A 17,449-nucleotide genomic window follows, 5' to 3' on the forward strand; every position below is an offset into this window, starting at 1 on the left:
CACTCCCACACAGGAAAAGTGAAACTGCCCTTTGATGAACGCACACTGGTGGGTGTTTCCAGCGGTTAGGAGTCCTGCCAGGTGTGAGTCCTAAGAAGGAAGGTGAAGGAACCGGAGGGCTTTCCCCAGGCTGTGGCTGAGATCCTTATTTGGTAAAGCTACTACCTAGCCTTCTGCGTCTCAAGGCCAGCCTGATAGCGCAGGACCACAGCAGGGGAAGTGTGGCTGCTGACATCCCAGCCCTAAGAGATGAATGGAATTCCAGGCAGCTGGAGTCACGCTGGCTTGAGACACTGGTTTGGAGACCAGACTTCCAATGACAGAAGCATTAAGCCGCCGCGCTCATGGTAATTGGTGCACCCACAGAAATGTAACCCACACCTCGGTTTCAGGAGCTAAAAAATGAAAAGAACGTTGAGGGAGGAAAAAAAGGAAATAAAATGTTAGGTGGAGGATAATTTATTACTTTATGGGTCTGTTCTGTAAATAGCTTAAGACCCTAGAGCCAGATGGCTCCGCAAATCCTCCAACCAGGAGTCACGTTAAGAAGCACGAGTGGGCATAAAAACTGTTTTTCAAGACACAAGTTCGGTTTGGGCTCAAGGGAAGTAGATAGGGAGTACGTTTGTTTCCTTAACATTCCCGGCTAGAAAGAAGCGGTCTTCGCGGGTCCCCTTCATCACAATACATATACCGCCCCCAAGCGGCCAGCCGTGGAAGCGCGGTAGCCGGCCCACCGGCGACTTTCGCGGGGACTTGGGCGCCAGGCAGCTGCAGAAAGTGTGCCCCGACGGGCAGCGGGAACGCGGGCTCCGTTCACCGCCCGGATGGCCGATGCGGCCCCGCACTCAGCTCCTTTAGGGCTCGGGCGGAGGGCGGGCGCGTGGTCCCGCACCCCGTTGGATGGATGGAGGAAGGTCCCCAAACACCCCAGCGGGAACTTCTTTAACGATTGGTTCTCCCTCGGCCCCATTTACCCCGTCGGGCTTCTTTGGTTTTACAAACGGGCTCGGTCCCCAAGTGTCAGCCCTCGCCCAGGTATTCAAGATGGGTTTGCCTGAAACCGTTCCCCCCCCCCCAAGAAGGGTCTGGGGGCGGGGGGATGGGGGAGGGTGACTAAAGCCTTGTCGCCGCTCGGGTTGCTCACACGGGACTCCCGGAGCCAAGGTGCGGATGGTGAGCGCGCCAAGTCTGCGTAGGCGGGCACCTATTTTTCAGAGACTTTCCACCACTCCTCGCCCCGACCCCCACCCCTCCGCTCTCTAGCCGGAAAGTTATGCGCCAGGCAGCGGGGGGGCGGAGAGAGGAACCCAGACCGCCCCCCGGCGCCGGCCGGGCCGCCTCCCATTGGCCAGAGGGATCCCCAGGAATGTGAGAGTGACTTTAAAAGCGCGCCGCGCGGCGGCCTGACCAGCCACTGCTTCCGAGCGGGCTGGGTAGTCCCGGGTCCCGCAAGCCTCCCCGCGCAGCCTCCGACTCCGGCCGCCGCCTCCTCGGGCGCTTTGCCCGCCCCGCGCCTCTCCCGGACTCGGACCCGGCGCTGCGCCCTCGCCACCACTCCGGGCCGCTGCACTCAGGTAAGGGCTCTCCGGGCGGCCGCTGAGGACCGATGCTGCCCTGGTCAGCCCCCTTGAACTCCGAGGCTTCAGCCCCGCGGGGACTTCGGACCTCCTAGTCTTCGCTTTCCTCCGCTATCCCTCTCGTCGAAGGGCTCCAGAGCTATTCTCTCCGGCCTTGGGGTTCACAAGGCCAACTCGCCAGAACTCCCCAGGATTTTTTTTATTCTCCCAGGCCTCCCCCACACCTTTCTCTCGGGGGTCTAGAGGAAAGGCTCCACTTCCCCGTGCCTCCCTGTGCCCCCAAACTGTATCTCCTGCTGTTTACCTTCAGCTTCCCAAGGAAAAGTCCCCAGGTGGTTGGTCTTTGCCCCAAGGCCACCCCTGCAACTTTAAAACCACAGTCTCCTCCCCCCCCCCGCCCCCCCGCTCTTTTTCTTCCTGATGCCCTGTCCAAAGTAAATACTGTCGTTCTCCAGTCCTGCAAATGTGGGGCCGAAGGGGGATGCCCCAGGTCTTCGTGCCCACCCTCCCTGCTTGGCTGCCTCTGACCCTGGGCTCTGTGTTTCCTGTTACAGGCTCCCTGCTGGGCACCAACAGCTCCACCATGGGGCTAGCCTGGGGACTCAGTGTCCTATTCCTGTTGCATTTATGTGGCTCCAGCCGCATTCCAGGTGAGTCTGTGTACTACCTTTTGAGAGCGGGAGGTAAGATGAGGGGGAGCCGCTTACGCCTAGTGTGCCTCCCTCCCATGCTCTCCTCTGCCAGCTGTTTCTCCCCAGAGCCCTGATGGACCATCAACAGGCAGGTTCCCTCTAACCCTGGGGTTTATTCAGTTCTTTCCGGGGTTGCTTAGAGTTTTCGCCCTGTCCTGTAGTCCCCATCCCTGGCCTCAGCCTACAAAGCTCACTGTGTGTCCTGCTCCTGTTGAACAGAGTCCGGGGGAGACAACAGCGTATTCGACATCTTTGAACTCACTGGAGCTGCCCGTAAGGGCTCTGGGCGCCGACTGGTGAAGGGTCCCGACCCTTCCAGCCCAGCTTTCCGCATTGAGGATGCCAACCTGATCCCCGCCGTGCCCGATGACAAATTCCAAGACCTAGTGGATGCCGTGCGGGCAGAGAAAGGCTTCCTTCTCTTGGCCTCCCTGAGGCAGATGAAGAAGACCCGAGGCACACTGCTGGCCATAGAACGGAAAGATCGCTCCGGCCACGTCTTCAGTGTGGTCTCCAATGGCAAAGCAGGCACCCTGGACCTGAGCCTGACCGTGCAGGGCATGCAGCATGTGGTGTCGGTGGAGGAGGCGCTCCTGGCGACTGGCCAGTGGAAGAGCATCACCCTGTTCGTGCAGGAGGACCGGGCCCAGCTGTACATTGACTGTGAGAAGATGGAGAATGCAGAGCTAGATGTCCCCATCCAGAGCATCTTCACCAGGGACCTGGCCAGCGTGGCTAGACTCCGCATCGCGAAAGGAGGGGTCAATGACAACTTCCAGGTGAGGCATCTTCTCCAGTTCCTGGTCCATGGGCTCGGCTGTGTAGCAGCTGACTTGCCAGGAGACGCAGGGTTTCCAGTACAGAAGAGCTTGCTTGCCTGTGGCTTAAAGCAGTGGTTCTCCAACTTCAGGGAGCATCAGACTCCCCTGCAGGGCTTGAGAAAACACACAGAGTTTCAGAGTCAGGGTGTCTGGGATGGGGCCTGATGATTTGCATTTCTAACAAATTCCAGCTGAAGCTCCTGCTGGTGCTGGTGTTCTGGGGATGGAACTCTGAAAACCCGCTAAAGGAGACAAGAAATGGTTTTCCCATAACCACCTGTTCAAGCTTTAGAGACTCTGTATGCTCTCCTTAAGTAACTTGTTTCCAAGCGTTCTACCGATTGTAATGTAGCTTGAAATGGATCCTGTGAGCAGAATAAATACCATTTGGCTATCTGATTCTCCATGGGGATGGAGCAGGTCTCCGTAGATGAAAATAGTGGGGGGTTTTGCTGCTGCAGCCTCTTCCTTGCTTAAACATCTAGGTTTTTGCAACTGTGGCTTTGAAACTCCCACATCTAACTCTTAGACACTGGAGAGTATCATTATATCCTCTGTTCTTAGTATCCGATTCCATTTCCTGTATACCCAAGTAGGCTGATAACAGATTTCTTTGTAAAGTACTGAAGACTTGGCAGGAGACCCAATTAAGATTGTGAAGTTGTTTGGCAGTTTACGTTGGTGTGTTATTTTGACATGGTGATCTTTAAAGGGAGCTCTTTCAAACTTCTAGAACCTCTATTGTGTGCTTTTCCTGGCATAAACCATCTCCCCCACCCATTTCCCCCCAGCATCCCCACCCCCCACCACCCTACAAGTAATGTGTGTCCTCTGCCCCCAGGGGGTGCTGCAGAATGTGAGGTTTGTCTTCGGAACCACACCAGAAGCCATCCTCAGGAACAAAGGCTGTTCCAGCTGTGAGTACACCCTTCTATATTCTGGGGGGCATTTGAGGACATTCAGGGGGTTCCACCCAAAACAAGCTGAGAAACTTAGGGAATGGTGGCCGTGCATAAATTGCCCCGGGTAACTTAGTTAAGAGGTGTATAAAAGTGACTTCAAAGGGGGATCCACATATATGAATCCCCCGCCCCCGCCCCATGTCCTTCACCCCAGGTTTAAGGTCTTTCCAAATAGGATCTCCAGTGGCTAGCCGGTGAGAGCAGCTATGTGAAGATCTTCCATTACTTTTCTCATGGCATTCCGTTCTTTCTTGGCAGCCACCAATGTCCTTCTGACCCTCGACAACAATGTGGTTAACGGCTCCAGCCCTGCCATCCGCACTAACTACATTGGCCACAAGACGAAGGATCTGCAAGCCATCTGCGGCATCTCCTGTGATGAGCTGTCCAGCATGGTCCTGGAGTTGAGGGGACTGCGCACCATCGTCACCACACTCCAGGACAGCATCCGCAAAGTGGTCAGTGGCCTCCACTCACAGCCCCTAAGCACAAGCTCCTGAAAGTGTAGCACGGATGACACCCCCTTCTGCTTAAAATGACACTAATGACTTTTCTCCCCCTTCTAGACTGAAGAGAACAAAGAGTTGGCCATTGAGCTGAGGCGGCCTCCCCTCTGCTACCACAATGGAGTTCAGTACAGGAATAACGAGGAATGGACCGTGGATAGCTGTACGGAATGTCGCTGTCAGGTGAGGGATCATTCCAGAATGAAATAAAGGGTGGTGTGTTTGAAGCCAGTCTCTAGGGAAATACCCAGGTGGCCACACAAGCTCTTTCTACACTCCATTGTCTGAGACTGAAGTGGGTTTGTTTTTTTCCCCCCAAGATGCAGTTGTGACCTCCCTAAAATCTTGAAACTCCCAGAAAGTTTTTCAAAGTCTTTATACCCCAGGCTCAGTATCTAAAAGAACAAATCTGCTAGGACATTTGAGTAATTTCCCTGCTTTTGTTCAAAGGCTAAGTGTTGAATGTCTGGTAAATAAAACCTGGTCGGAACATTCCTTTTATTTTCCCAACCCTGACTTTGTATTGAGCAATGACACTGAGATTCCCTTAATACAGTACTGATTGTTCAAGTCGCTCAGGCCGACACTGTGAAGACGTAACTGTCTACTTAGCTCAAATGGCACTGCGGGCAGTGTGCATATCGGTGACTCTCCCCAAAACCAGTGCCGGGCAATGTGGGACAATTCGCCTGATGTGCTGAGCAAAGTCTGCTTCAATTAAAAAAAAAAAAAACCTGGGTTGCTAGATTTAGGAGCTCCCTTGATTTTCATTCTTCTCAATATAAAATCAGATCTATACATGAAGGTAGAAAATGCTCACTGATCTTGATTGACTCTATAAAGAGAAAATTTTCAAGTTTAAAAGTCCTGGCTGGGTTTGGAGTTCATTGTCAGACACCCATTAAAAGGTTAGAGTCAAGCTCTTTGGTGGTTCTGTTTGGAAAAGTTCTACATGCTGTCCCTTCCCCCACTTAGTATCAATTAAAAAAGAACTCTCTGAGGTACTAAAACTGTCTTCAAAATACAGTGACTGCAAATAAGACAGATCTATTAAACTCCTTCCACTGGAGCATTTACAGCCCTGACCACGTTTCGTCTTATAATTATAATGTTACAGTACATGAACTTCTGCTTCCAATATGCCCCATAACCCATGTCTCCCTCTTGCCCTGCAGAACTCCGTTACCATCTGCAAGAAAGTGTCCTGCCCCATCATGCCTTGCTCCAATGCCACAGTCCCTGATGGAGAATGCTGCCCACGGTGCTGGCGTAAGTTTGTAAAACCACATAACCGTTCTTGAGTGACAAGGCCTATTCTCCGTATCCACGGGGCCCTGGAACCCCGCCCCCATTTCCACTGTGTGTTTTCAACTCCCTGTTTCCTGCTGCGGCGTCTGGTTAACTGATGGCCTGGCTGCTCTCTAGGAAGTAATGATCTCGGCCCAGCTTACTAATTTCAACCTGATGCGTGGAGGAAAGGGGAGACGAATGTGTAGCGGCACTAGCTCTAAACAGACTGCTTCTAGAATCTGACACTGTGGCCCACAGTGAAGAAAAATGTGCTCACCAGATAAAATGGCCGGTCTGTGGTGCAAACACTGAACTTAATTGGGGCCTGAAGTTTTACCCATTTTTTTATCTGCTGGAGTAGGAGGCCTAAGAATAATAGCAGTTCTAGTTTCCGGCCACGGGCATAAATAAGGCCCTAGATTGTTCCGTAGCACCCTATCCCCTGGTTGGTGTTGCCAGTGTAAAGTAATCACTCTGCTCAGACAATATTGAGTATAGTACGGACAAGTCATAAAGTGATTCAGCACAATAAAGACAAGACCTGAAGCAGGAACATAGCACTCCCCATACACCTCCACATAGCCCCACCCCTGCCCACAGCTGGTCACAGCTCAGAATAAGCAGTCTCATCCAGCAACCATGTTCGTGCGACTGGCTGTGATGATCACGGGCACAGCTGCTTCTGTTCAGCTATCCCCTTTAGGTGTGGGCTGGGGGGAGCAAAGACAGCTGGAGAGCAGTAGAGTCCTGACCTTGAATCCGGGATTGCTAGGAAAACTTCTAGCTGCCGGCAAGAGCAACAAGTTCTCTGCCTTGTGTCTGATACAGCGACATGTGACTGTATCCTGGGGCCTGGGTGGATGGTCTACAAGCCCATTCTCTGGTGAAAATACATGCAGAGAAGGCCCCACATGCTAGGGTAAGAGGAGCTGTGCAGTGATTTATTTAACTTCATGACTGAGTAGGAGGCAGAGCCAACAGCGGAAAAGCTGCCTTCAAGTTCATCTGCCAAACACATGGTCTATGGCTCCCCTGACAATCCAAATGGACTCCTGTGAGCCTACACATCTAGTACTCTTGGAAATGCAAATCAAGATCTCCACATCAGGAAAGGGAAATGCACTTAAGAATGCTGAGAAAGGAGGCCCCATGGGTAGACTAACATGTGCTGGGAGAAGGTGGGGCAGTGCTGAGCCTTCCCTTACCCCAGTGCTATACATGTAATGACAGGGGATAGACCCTCTGGCTGTTGGCCTAAGAAATATTGGCTTTTTGCCTTCTGGCAAAGGAAAAGGTCCCAAAGAGTGTGAGCTACAGACTAGCACGTCCTTGGTGATCACGTACCAAATGACCCTGCTTCCTCTGCAGCCAGCGACTCTGCGGATGACGGCTGGTCCCCGTGGTCTGAGTGGACCTCCTGCTCGGCGACCTGTGGCAATGGAATCCAGCAGCGCGGTCGCTCTTGTGACAGTCTCAACAACCGGTGCGAGGGTTCCTCCGTCCAGACGCGGACCTGTCACATTCAGGAGTGCGATAAGAGATGTGAGCATCTTGGCCACTTGACAGTGAAGAGCACAGGGTTGGCATAAAGGTTAAGGGTACAGTTCCTCAACTGTCTGCATCCCAACCCCAATTCTGCTCACCTTTGCACCCTTGAGCACAACCTCCCTCTCTGAGGCTCTTTCCCCAAATGCAAACTGGGGGGGAATCATAGCTCTTGATGGGTTATTGTGGAGTTATTGAAAGGATTTCATTTAGGTAATGAATTCAAAGCAGTTAGCGTGGAGCTTGACACCCGATGGGCACCCTATAACCATCAGCTGTGTATTTTAGTTAAACAGGATGGTGGCTGGAGCCACTGGTCTCCGTGGTCATCTTGTTCCGTGACCTGTGGTGATGGTGTGATCACAAGAATTCGACTCTGCAATTCTCCGAGCCCCCAGATGAACGGGAAACCATGTGAAGGCGAAGCCCGGGAGACCAAAGCCTGCAAAAAAGATGCCTGCCCCAGTAAGTGCGTGTGTGCTGTGCAGCTGAGGGCTGAGCGCTGGCTCAGTGCGGCGGGATGCCTGGCATCTGTGGCCTCCAGTTCTGTGGGTCACGGGGGGGGGGGGAGGTAAAGGTTACTCCCTAGGGAACAAGTAGAAGCAAAGTCCTGCATGCTCAGCAGCTTCTTTTAATAAGAAACAGAAAACCATTTCAAACTCTCTTCCCGAACATTCTGTCCATGTATCAGAGGAGCAGAAGTTCACTTGAACAAATGATAGGTGAGGTATTTGGAAATTGACCTTAACTTGGGCCTGTGGTTCCCTTCCCTTCTTTGCAGTCAATGGAGGCTGGGGTCCCTGGTCACTGTGGGACATCTGTTCTGTCACCTGTGGAGGAGGGGTACAGAAACGTAGCCGGCTCTGCAACAGCCCCACACCCCAGTTTGGAGGCAAGGACTGTGTTGGGGATGCAACGGAAAAGCAGATCTGCAACAAGCAGGACTGTCCAATTGGTGAGTCATGCAGCCCAGGATGAGAGCACCCTTGGGAGTTTGGGTTTCTTTGTTGTTGTTTCACTGAAATCCATGGTCAGCATTTTGGGTTGGCGGGTAGTTTGGCTTTGAATGGTCCTGCGTGTTCGGACCGTACTGTCCATCAGGCATTTCCGCGTGAATGGTTATGTATACCCCATGATATTTATGACCCTCTGATCTTGTGAGGAGCATGCCAATGACAGCTGCTCAGACTGACCATTGGCCTGTCTCCCTGATCTCAGACGGATGCCTGTCCAATCCCTGCTTTGCTGGGGTCAAGTGTACGAGTTACCCCGATGGCAGCTGGAAATGCGGTGCCTGCCCCCCGGGCTATGGTGGAAATGGTGTCCAGTGCCAAGATGTCGATGAGGTAAGGACCATGCTGGTGGTGTTACTGGGTCCCAGGGTAACGGTTCAACTTGTCCCAGCCCCTTCCCAGGGTGGCACTCCTGACCCAGGAGGCACACTGTTGTTTCTCCCACAGTGCAAAGAAGTACCTGACGCCTGCTTCCACCACAACGGTGAGCACCGGTGTGAGAACACGGACCCCGGCTACAACTGCCTGCCCTGCCCGCCGCGCTTCACAGGCCCGCAGCCCTTCGGCCGGGGTGTGGAGCACGCCACCGCCAACAAACAGGTAGATGGGACTGGACTCCCCAATTGGAGTGGGCAGGCAGGGGGAGCCAGCAAAGGGAGGCTGTCCTTTCACAGCCTTCCCCAAAAACTGGGAGAGGGTTGAACATACAGCCTTGGGGCAAGACAGTCCACTGAAAACCCAGCAGGGGAAAAACAGCCTCTCACAATAGAAAATGCTGCTCTGGACTCCGTGGTGAGCCAATGGGCACGTACATCTCCGGGGGGGCGGGGGTGGAGGAGGAGTACCCCACACTCCTTCTCCTCATGGAGCCTCTATCTCTGGGGAGACCAGAAGGATGCGGGGTCTCACGAAGGCTCTGCATTCACTTGGGGACACTGTGCCCACAGGTGTGCAAGCCGCGCAACCCCTGCACAGATGGGACGCATGACTGCAACAAGAACGCCAAGTGCAGCTACCTGGGCCACTACAGCGACCCCATGTACCGCTGTGAGTGCAAGCCCGGCTACGCGGGCAACGGCATCATCTGCGGGGAAGACACGGACCTGGACGGATGGCCCAACGAAGACCTGGTGTGCGTGGCCAATGCCACCTACCACTGCAAAAAGGTAGCGCCCACTTTCCCGCGTGCTCACAAAAGCAAGCATGTCATCCTGACCCAGGGAGGAGGCTGAACAATCTTTAATGCTTAAAGTTTGAACATGAAAGTGAAAGATGAAATCACACAAAGGCAGAATGGCATAAAGTGTTCACATTAAATCCCCTGGGTGCCATGAATATGAAGAGGGTGGGCCCTTTTGGCTGGTGCAGTCCAGAGTGGATTCTTTTCTCCAGAAAAATGTTCACGACTCTCCCAAACACCAGCAGGGCAGGGCTGGTGCTCCCAGCATGGATTAAGCACGGGGCACTTAGACAAATGACATACCCCCAAGAAAATGCTTAGATGATCTTCCCATTAGAGACAACAAGATGGCATCAGGGAGCACAGCAGATCTGGTCCGTGTGAGGGTTCTGGGGGCCCTGCCCCGGGCTCAGGCTGAGTGAAGGACACATGGACCAAGCCCTCATGTGAGTCTTCTCTTTCCAGGATAACTGCCCCAACCTGCCCAACTCCGGGCAGGAGGACTATGACAAGGATGGAATCGGTGACGCCTGTGATGACGATGATGACAATGATAAAATCCCAGATGACAGGGTAAGGATGTGGCCCAGGCCTCCTCCATCCCCCTTCTCCACATAGTAGCAGCCTCTGGGACTCCCATGCAGAGTCACTTGGGGGCACTCCGAACACCTAGATGTTGCCAAGAGAAGATTTAAAATGAGGGGTTTGGTTTTTCATCATCACCTTCCCCCTGCCCCACCTCCAGTTTGAGCAAGACAGACACTAAGACCATGGCTCTCTGGACTGAGATTATAAATGACAGTCAGTTGCCCAGATCTGTTTCACATTCTTACCTAAATGACATTAAGATTTCTATCTGATGTACTGGGAACTGGGGGTGGTGTCCTTAGATTTACATTTTACTGACTTGTAACCCACAGCGATCCATTTTCCATTCATCAGGCCCTGCCTTTTAACCTCCTAGGGAAGGAGTAAATAGAAAATGTCCCACGTGGTTGCAGTTTGATGTAACAGACCACCGCGGGATTGGCCTTGTTGCGTGAACAGTGTCGTAAAATGCTCCATTCTTTTGCAGGACAATTGCCCATTCCACTACAACCCAGCCCAGTATGACTATGACCGAGATGATGTGGGAGACCGCTGTGACAACTGCCCCTACAACCACAACCCAGACCAGGCCGACACAGACAACAACGGGGAGGGAGACGCCTGTGCTGCAGACATTGATGGGGACGGTAAGGCACTCCCTGATGGCAGCAGGTCTGTAGGCAGTGGGGACCACTCTCACCTGAGTTCTCTCCAGCCTTGGCTCTGGGTGGGCAGTTGGTTGAACCCCGGCAGCTGGACACTCCAGCCCTGACCGATTCCCTGTGCTCTGCAGGTATCCTCAATGAACGAGACAACTGCCAATACGTCTACAACGTGGACCAGAGGGACACCGATATGGATGGGGTCGGAGATCAGTGTGACAACTGCCCTCTGGAACACAATCCAGATCAGGTAGGTGGGCTCCGTGGGGGACCCTCCAGTAGAGTACTGGAATAGCTTTAGCTAGGCCCTTACTTTAAAAAAAAAAAAAAGTTAGAGTTCAAACCTTTCCATGACCATGGCTCTCAGAGGTCTCAAAGCCAACTGGCACATTTGCACGACAGCACCTGTAGATCCTTAGTGTGACCATCTGATAATTTCACTCTTCTCTATCAGGCCTTACCTACTCTGCATGTCTAACAAATTATAAAAGGAAGAAATCTAGTAACTCTACTTATATTAATCATTTCTAACACTATAATGATATAATCTGACTGTAAGAAAACCTCAAGCTAAAAACACTTCCAGAAGCTAGAGAAATTCCTGTTTCTAAATTGGCATTGCAAACAGATTATTCTCTACTTGTGTGAAGGAGTGCTACAGGTAGATCTTAGCCAGAGCAGGTTCCATGTCTGCAAGTATTTCTTTTTACGTGTAACTGGCCATCATATTCTAGCAATGTAAGTTAAGGCCAGTCTTTTTTTTCTTTTTTTTTTTTTTTAATGCTTCGCTATAGAAATTTGGAAACCAGCTGAGCTAATGGCCTCTGTTTTGAGTTTGAGTCTTACCATAAACTCCTTTCATATCATTTAATCTCCCTGGAAGAGTTTTTTGTTCCTCAGATTGTAATATTTATAAACATTCAGGCATTATGGAAATCTTACTCACAAGAAAAATTCCAGTCTCTGTGTCCCTTAGCATCCTATATATCCTGAAGAATATAAAAAACGTACTGAGAAATATAGTTTCAGAGAAACTTACAAGTTTATCTTTACCTGAATCAACAAATAAACTTTATAGATCTATAAAACCAAATACAAAAAAAAAAAATTTTAAATAAAAAGTCTTAATCCCTACCAGGCACATTACCCAGTACACACAAAAAGCTGTGCCCTGTTCCCATGATTTAATGACCTGAGTAGAAGCATGTCAACAACTTTAATTGAAATCTTCAATGGAAAATAAGAGTGACCCAAAGAATTTCATCTAATGTTGAGAAATAAGCAGTTAACAGACTGAAATCTTAATGTTTTAGTCCAATAAAGTGAGGTACCTTAGTAATTTTACTTAGAAAGCTTTATATTTAAAAACTCTGAATAGCTCTTAAAATTCATATGAAAACAAGGATCAAGAAAATTAAGATTTTATTTTTTCTGAGTGAGGTGGCAGAGGGGCAGAAGGAAGAAGGAGAGGAAAAGGGAAAGAATCCCACACAGACTCCACACTGAGCGTGGAGCCCAACACAGGCTCAGTCCCAGGACCCAGAGATCATGACCAGATGCTGGTCATGGCCCACTAAGCCCCCCAGGCACCCCAAGGATCAAGAAAATTTTACTACTACTATGTTTTGGCAATAGTTTATAGACTTGAAAACCCACTGGCCATATCAAACATGGGAGAATCTTCCATTAAGTGCTCTTTAACGTTAATGACCAACACTTCAACTTCCCTTCCCTTTCTGTCTCTTTCAGCTCGACTCTGACTCAGACCGCATTGGAGATACCTGTGACAACAATCAGGATATTGATGAAGATGGCCACCAGAACAACCTGGACAACTGTCCCTATGTGCCCAATGCCAACCAGGCTGACCACGACAAAGATGGCAAGGGAGATGCCTGTGACCATGACGATGACAATGATGGCATTCCTGATGATAGGGACAACTGCAGACTCGTGCCTAATCCTGACCAGAAGGATTCAGACGGTGAGACAGCAGAGCCCCTTTTTAAGAGACTAACACCATGGCTCTCTGGATTGAGAACATAAAAGCAAAATTAAGTGCATTTGAGAGGAAGAACAAATGAGATGCCAATTTAGATAAGATACTGAATCTCTGAGACTAGTCCTATTTTAGAATTTCACTGAACTCTTGCCTTTTTTACCTTAGGTGATGGTCGAGGTGATGCTTGCAAAGATGATTTTGACCATGACAGTGTGCCAGACATTGATGACATCTGTCCTGAAAACATTGACATCAGTGAGACTGATTTCCGCCGATTCCAGATGATTCCTCTAGATCCCAAAGGGACATCCCAGAATGACCCGAACTGGGTTGTACGCCATCAGGGTAAAGAACTGGTCCAGACCGTCAACTGTGATCCTGGACTTGCTGTAGGTGAGTAGTGAGTTCTCCATACAAAAAGCTAGCATGCATACGGCAAAGAAGCAAATCTAAAACATAGTGCTTACATGTATCCCTGAGGATATTTGGGAATATAACAGAAGCTTCTGAAGGCTGCAGCTTTTCACCTGGGTCTGGCCTCCTTTTCCTAGGTTATGATGAGTTTAATGCTGTGGACTTCAGTGGCACCTTCTTCATCAACACGGAAAGGGATGATGACTACGCTGGGTTTGTGTTCGGCTATCAGTCTAGCAGTCGCTTTTTATGTTGTGATGTGGAAGCAAGTCACCCAGTCCTACTGGGACACCAACCCCACTAGGGCTCAGGGATACTCAGGCCTTTCCGTGAAAGTTGTTAACTCTACCACCGGGCCGGGCGAGCACCTGCGGAACGCCCTGTGGCACACGGGAAACACCCCGGGCCAGGTAAGAACAAGGCCCTGAAGAAGGGAGAGTGGATGGGCGCTTGACTAGCACTCGGGATGCTGTGCTTGGGCCAACACTCTCAATGTGGGGGCTAGGGGGGTTCTTGGATAGCAAGTTCCCAGCACCACCAACTACCGCATTAAGTTCTGCTTAGTAAAAACCTAATAGCATCTGAGAAGGGAGCTCACTCTAACTAGGATTTGTCTTCAAATCCAAACACCTTTTCATCCCCTTCAAACAAAACTTTCCTTCTCTTTCTGCTTTACACAGACATTCAAGGGCACATATCAAATGAAAGCCCTTGGAAAAATCAACATTGCAGCCCTCTAATTTAGGTCCACTTGGTACCTTTCACATATTTCTTCTAGAACAAAATCTGTATCTCGGTGGAGCCGTGTTTCAACCTTTTCTTTTCCTTCAGGTGCGTACTCTGTGGCATGACCCTCGTCACATAGGCTGGAAAGATTTCACTGCCTACAGATGGCGTCTCAGCCACCGGCCCAAGACGGGTTTCATTAGGTAAAGATGGCACTGACGATATTCTATCCAGTCACACCAATGGGGAAGGAGGAGGTGTCACTCAAGAGCTTTTCTTTTTCTTTCAGAGTGGTGATGTATGAAGGGAAGAAAATCATGGCTGACTCGGGACCCATCTATGACAAAACATATGCTGGTGGTAGGCTAGGGTTGTTTGTCTTCTCTCAAGAAATGGTGTTCTTCTCTGACCTGAAATATGAATGCAGAGGTAGGAGCAACATTACTGTGAATGTAATTCATTCATTAATAATAATAATAATAATAATAATAATGTAATTGAATTAGAGATGCAACTGACATAGTTAATTCAGACTAAGATTGAGAGTGCCAATTATGGAAGCATCCGTTTTAGAAGACAGTTTTAGAGAAGGGCTATGGATACTTTGCTGTGGAAGACCATGATAAGACCAAGGCCTTAACTGTGGCCAATCCTAAATTATGCTTTGGTTACTATAAAAGTAGAGCTCTACTAAGGCTAATTTATTAACTGACAAAGCTAGTACCTTCATGAATTAATTGGGTTATGTATTTGTTTACTTAACAGATTCTTAATCATCAAACTGTTGATCAAAAGACTCATCCTAACTAATGCTGGTGTTGCACCTTCTGGAATCACGGGCTTAAGAAAAACCCCCAGGATCCCTCCTCCCTGCCTATTCTCTGCTTGCTTATCATTGTGGACTCCTAAAATATGGGACCTGCCTCGAGAAGATGCCATTTTCCCAATCAGACTCAGCATGCAGCCTCTGAATGCGAAGAGAATCGTCCAAGAACATACACAGTTATTGGTCTGCTTTTCACAAAGCAAACGCACCCACATGCTTCAGCTGGCAGGTGGCCACTCCCCTCATCTTCTGTCAGAGTAGAGTACTATCGGGAAACCAGCTCGGAGCAGTGGACTCCAAAGCACTTCCAGGCAATGTGAGAGGAGGGAGGACTCACTAGAATTGGCCAACCACCAGGTTTGACAGACTCTCTTGGAACTAGGGGGATCAGGGGCCAAAGCCCTAATGGGAGGGCGCATTCCCCGAGAGATGATTGTATGAAGACAAGATGGAGGAGCAGTTACATGTTCGGTACTAAGTCATCTTCAGGGGATTGGAAGACTCTTGCTGGATTTCATGATGCTGACCAGCGTTAGCTGATTAACCCACGTATGCAGGCACTTAAGAGAAGCAGGGAAGGGTGGGAAAGACTGGCCTCTGGACTTCCCTCCCACCCCTGTGATCCCCACCCCTCACCTCTCACCCATAGTCACCATAATAGGGAGCGAGAATTAAGCCGGTGGAAGGCTCTGCCAGCTGCCCCCCCGCCTGCTTACCATGAAAATGTTGGTTTTATTCCACACGTAGCTTGTGCAGATGCAGCAGGAAAATCAGAAAACCTACCCATCTCAGTGAGTACCAGGCTGCCTCCAAAGGGATGGGCAGCCGTGCTCGTATTTTTATGGTTAGAAAGGCACAAAATTATCAACTAAAACATTCCTTGTCTTTCTTTTTCCTAAATCTCATGGAGTTTTCCAACTCTTTTAGACTGTAGTTTTTGGTTTTTTTGTTTTTGTTTTTGTTTTTTTACAAACACTTTACAATGTAAGATATTTATTTTTTACTTGCTCTGGAGGATCTGTCTGAAAGACTATTCATGGAACAGGAAGAAGCGTAAGGACTATCCATATCAGCTTTGTTAGGAGTCTTCATGACTGTAAGATTGTAAATACAGATTATTTATTAACTCTGTTCTACCTGGAATCTAGGTTTCGTATGGAAAGTGTCTGACAGCAGGTAGTGGAGACTTATCAGCAAATCTCTCAAGAACGGCACAAGGAACATCAGAGCTAGCGGCTTTTCACTTTGTGCTCAGAGTGAATGATTTGGGATCTTTTTTTGTCTTTTCAAGTGGAATTAGTTGTCCATTTGCTAGTGTCTTTAAATTTCAAAGAAAAGCCAGGAGGCCTTTCAAACTGTCTGTACCCCATCCCTTGTGCCTATTTCCAGGGAGAAGAAAAGCATCTACACTTTTTCGTTTTTTTCCAAAAGAGAAAAAAAAATAACAAAGGTGAAACTTTTATACAAATATTACCTCATTTGTTGTGTGACTGAGTAAAGAATTTTTGGATCAAGCAGAAAGAGTTTAAGTGTCTTACAAACTTAAAGCTACTGTAGTACCTTTAAAAAAAAAAGTCAATGTTGTACATAGTATAAAAATTCTTTGCAGAAAAGTATTCCCAATAAGGAAATAGCATGGAAATGTTAAATACATTTCTGAAAGTTATGGGTTTTTTTTCTATCTTATATACCATTGCTTTATTTTTATAAATTATTTTCTCATTGCCCTTGGAATAGATCTCAGATTGTGTAGATATGCTATTTAAATAATTTATCAGGAAATACTGCCTGTAGAGTTAGTATTTCTATTTTTATAAAACGTTTGCACACTGAATTGAAGAATTGTTGGGGTTTTTGTTTTGTTTTTGATTTGTTTTTTGCTTGTTACCCCGCCTCCCAGTTTTGACTATTTGCCAATACCTTTTTCTAGGAATGTGCTTTTTTTGTACACATTTTTATCCATTTTACATTCTACAGCAGTGTAAGTTGTATATTACTGTTTCTTATGTACAAGGAACAACAATAAATCATACAGAAATTTATATTTATACTTACTGTATCCATGTTTATTTGTTCTCTGCTGGCTTTGTTAGGAGGTGGGGGTAAATTCCATTCCTAAAGCAATACAGCATACAGAAGAACACATTACACTAATCAGTAACATTCCCAGTTCCTGTATAATTGAAGAAGAAAGATTTGCTCAAGAAACACATTTGCTGGATTTGTAGAATAAGAACAAAACATGAGCTTACCATAGCAAACAAAGGCAAGATGGGACACTGGAGTGGCTCGGTAGGCGAAGCATCCGACTTGATCTTGACTCTGGTCTTGATCTCAGGGTCCTGGGTTAAAGCCCCATGTTGGGTTCCACACTGGGTGTGGTGCCTACTTACAAAAAAATCTTGGGAAAGCAAGGACTCAAGATAGGGCCCCCTACAGGGCATAATTTTATATTTTACTAAGGTAATAAATATCCCCTTTTAAATCCTTCTGCAAGTACAGTCCTGTCTTTATGAAGAACCATGAAAATGGGAAAAACAAGTGAAGGGCACACAATTCTCACAGCTCCATTTTCGGGCCCATGAATGACAGCATTAGGTGGGCTACGCAACTGCATGTTGTGGAGAAGCATTAGATGAGCT

General features: G+C 48.7%; 1 protein-coding gene and 1 long non-coding RNA gene across 2 annotated transcripts; one reads left to right on the forward strand and one right to left on the reverse strand.

The window, feature by feature from the left end:
• The first annotated feature begins 1,422 nt into the window (after positions 1–1,422).
• LOC101694197 (thrombospondin-1) lies at positions 1,423–15,528 on the forward strand. The gene is given in 23 exon segments (XM_004751074.3): positions 1,423–1,577; positions 2,135–2,230; positions 2,492–3,051; positions 3,935–4,010; positions 4,314–4,513; positions 4,622–4,744; positions 5,737–5,830; positions 7,220–7,393; positions 7,685–7,861; positions 8,178–8,351; positions 8,615–8,742; positions 8,857–9,009; positions 9,357–9,575; positions 10,055–10,162; positions 10,665–10,824; positions 10,971–11,089; positions 12,589–12,823; positions 13,007–13,234; positions 13,393–13,499; positions 13,501–13,665; positions 14,087–14,184; positions 14,271–14,410; positions 14,747–15,528. Coding segments are annotated over 22 exon segments (3,513 nt in total). The 5' UTR covers positions 1,423–1,577; positions 2,135–2,163; the 3' UTR covers positions 14,755–15,528.
• Positions 10,122–13,125, reverse strand: LOC123391347. The gene is made up of 3 exons (XR_006605982.1): positions 13,002–13,125; positions 10,878–11,151; positions 10,122–10,258 (listed from the first exon to the last, which is right to left on the reverse strand). It is a non-coding gene; the product is annotated as an uncharacterized LOC123391347 (long non-coding RNA).
• Positions 15,529–17,449: the final 1,921 nt, after the last annotated feature.

This window comes from Mustela putorius, unplaced genomic scaffold (assembly GCF_011764305.1).
Source record: "Mustela putorius furo isolate JIRA1106 unplaced genomic scaffold, ASM1176430v1.1 tig00000219_pilon_pilon_pilon, whole genome shotgun sequence".
NCBI classification, from domain to species: domain Eukaryota; kingdom Metazoa; phylum Chordata; class Mammalia; order Carnivora; family Mustelidae; genus Mustela; species Mustela putorius.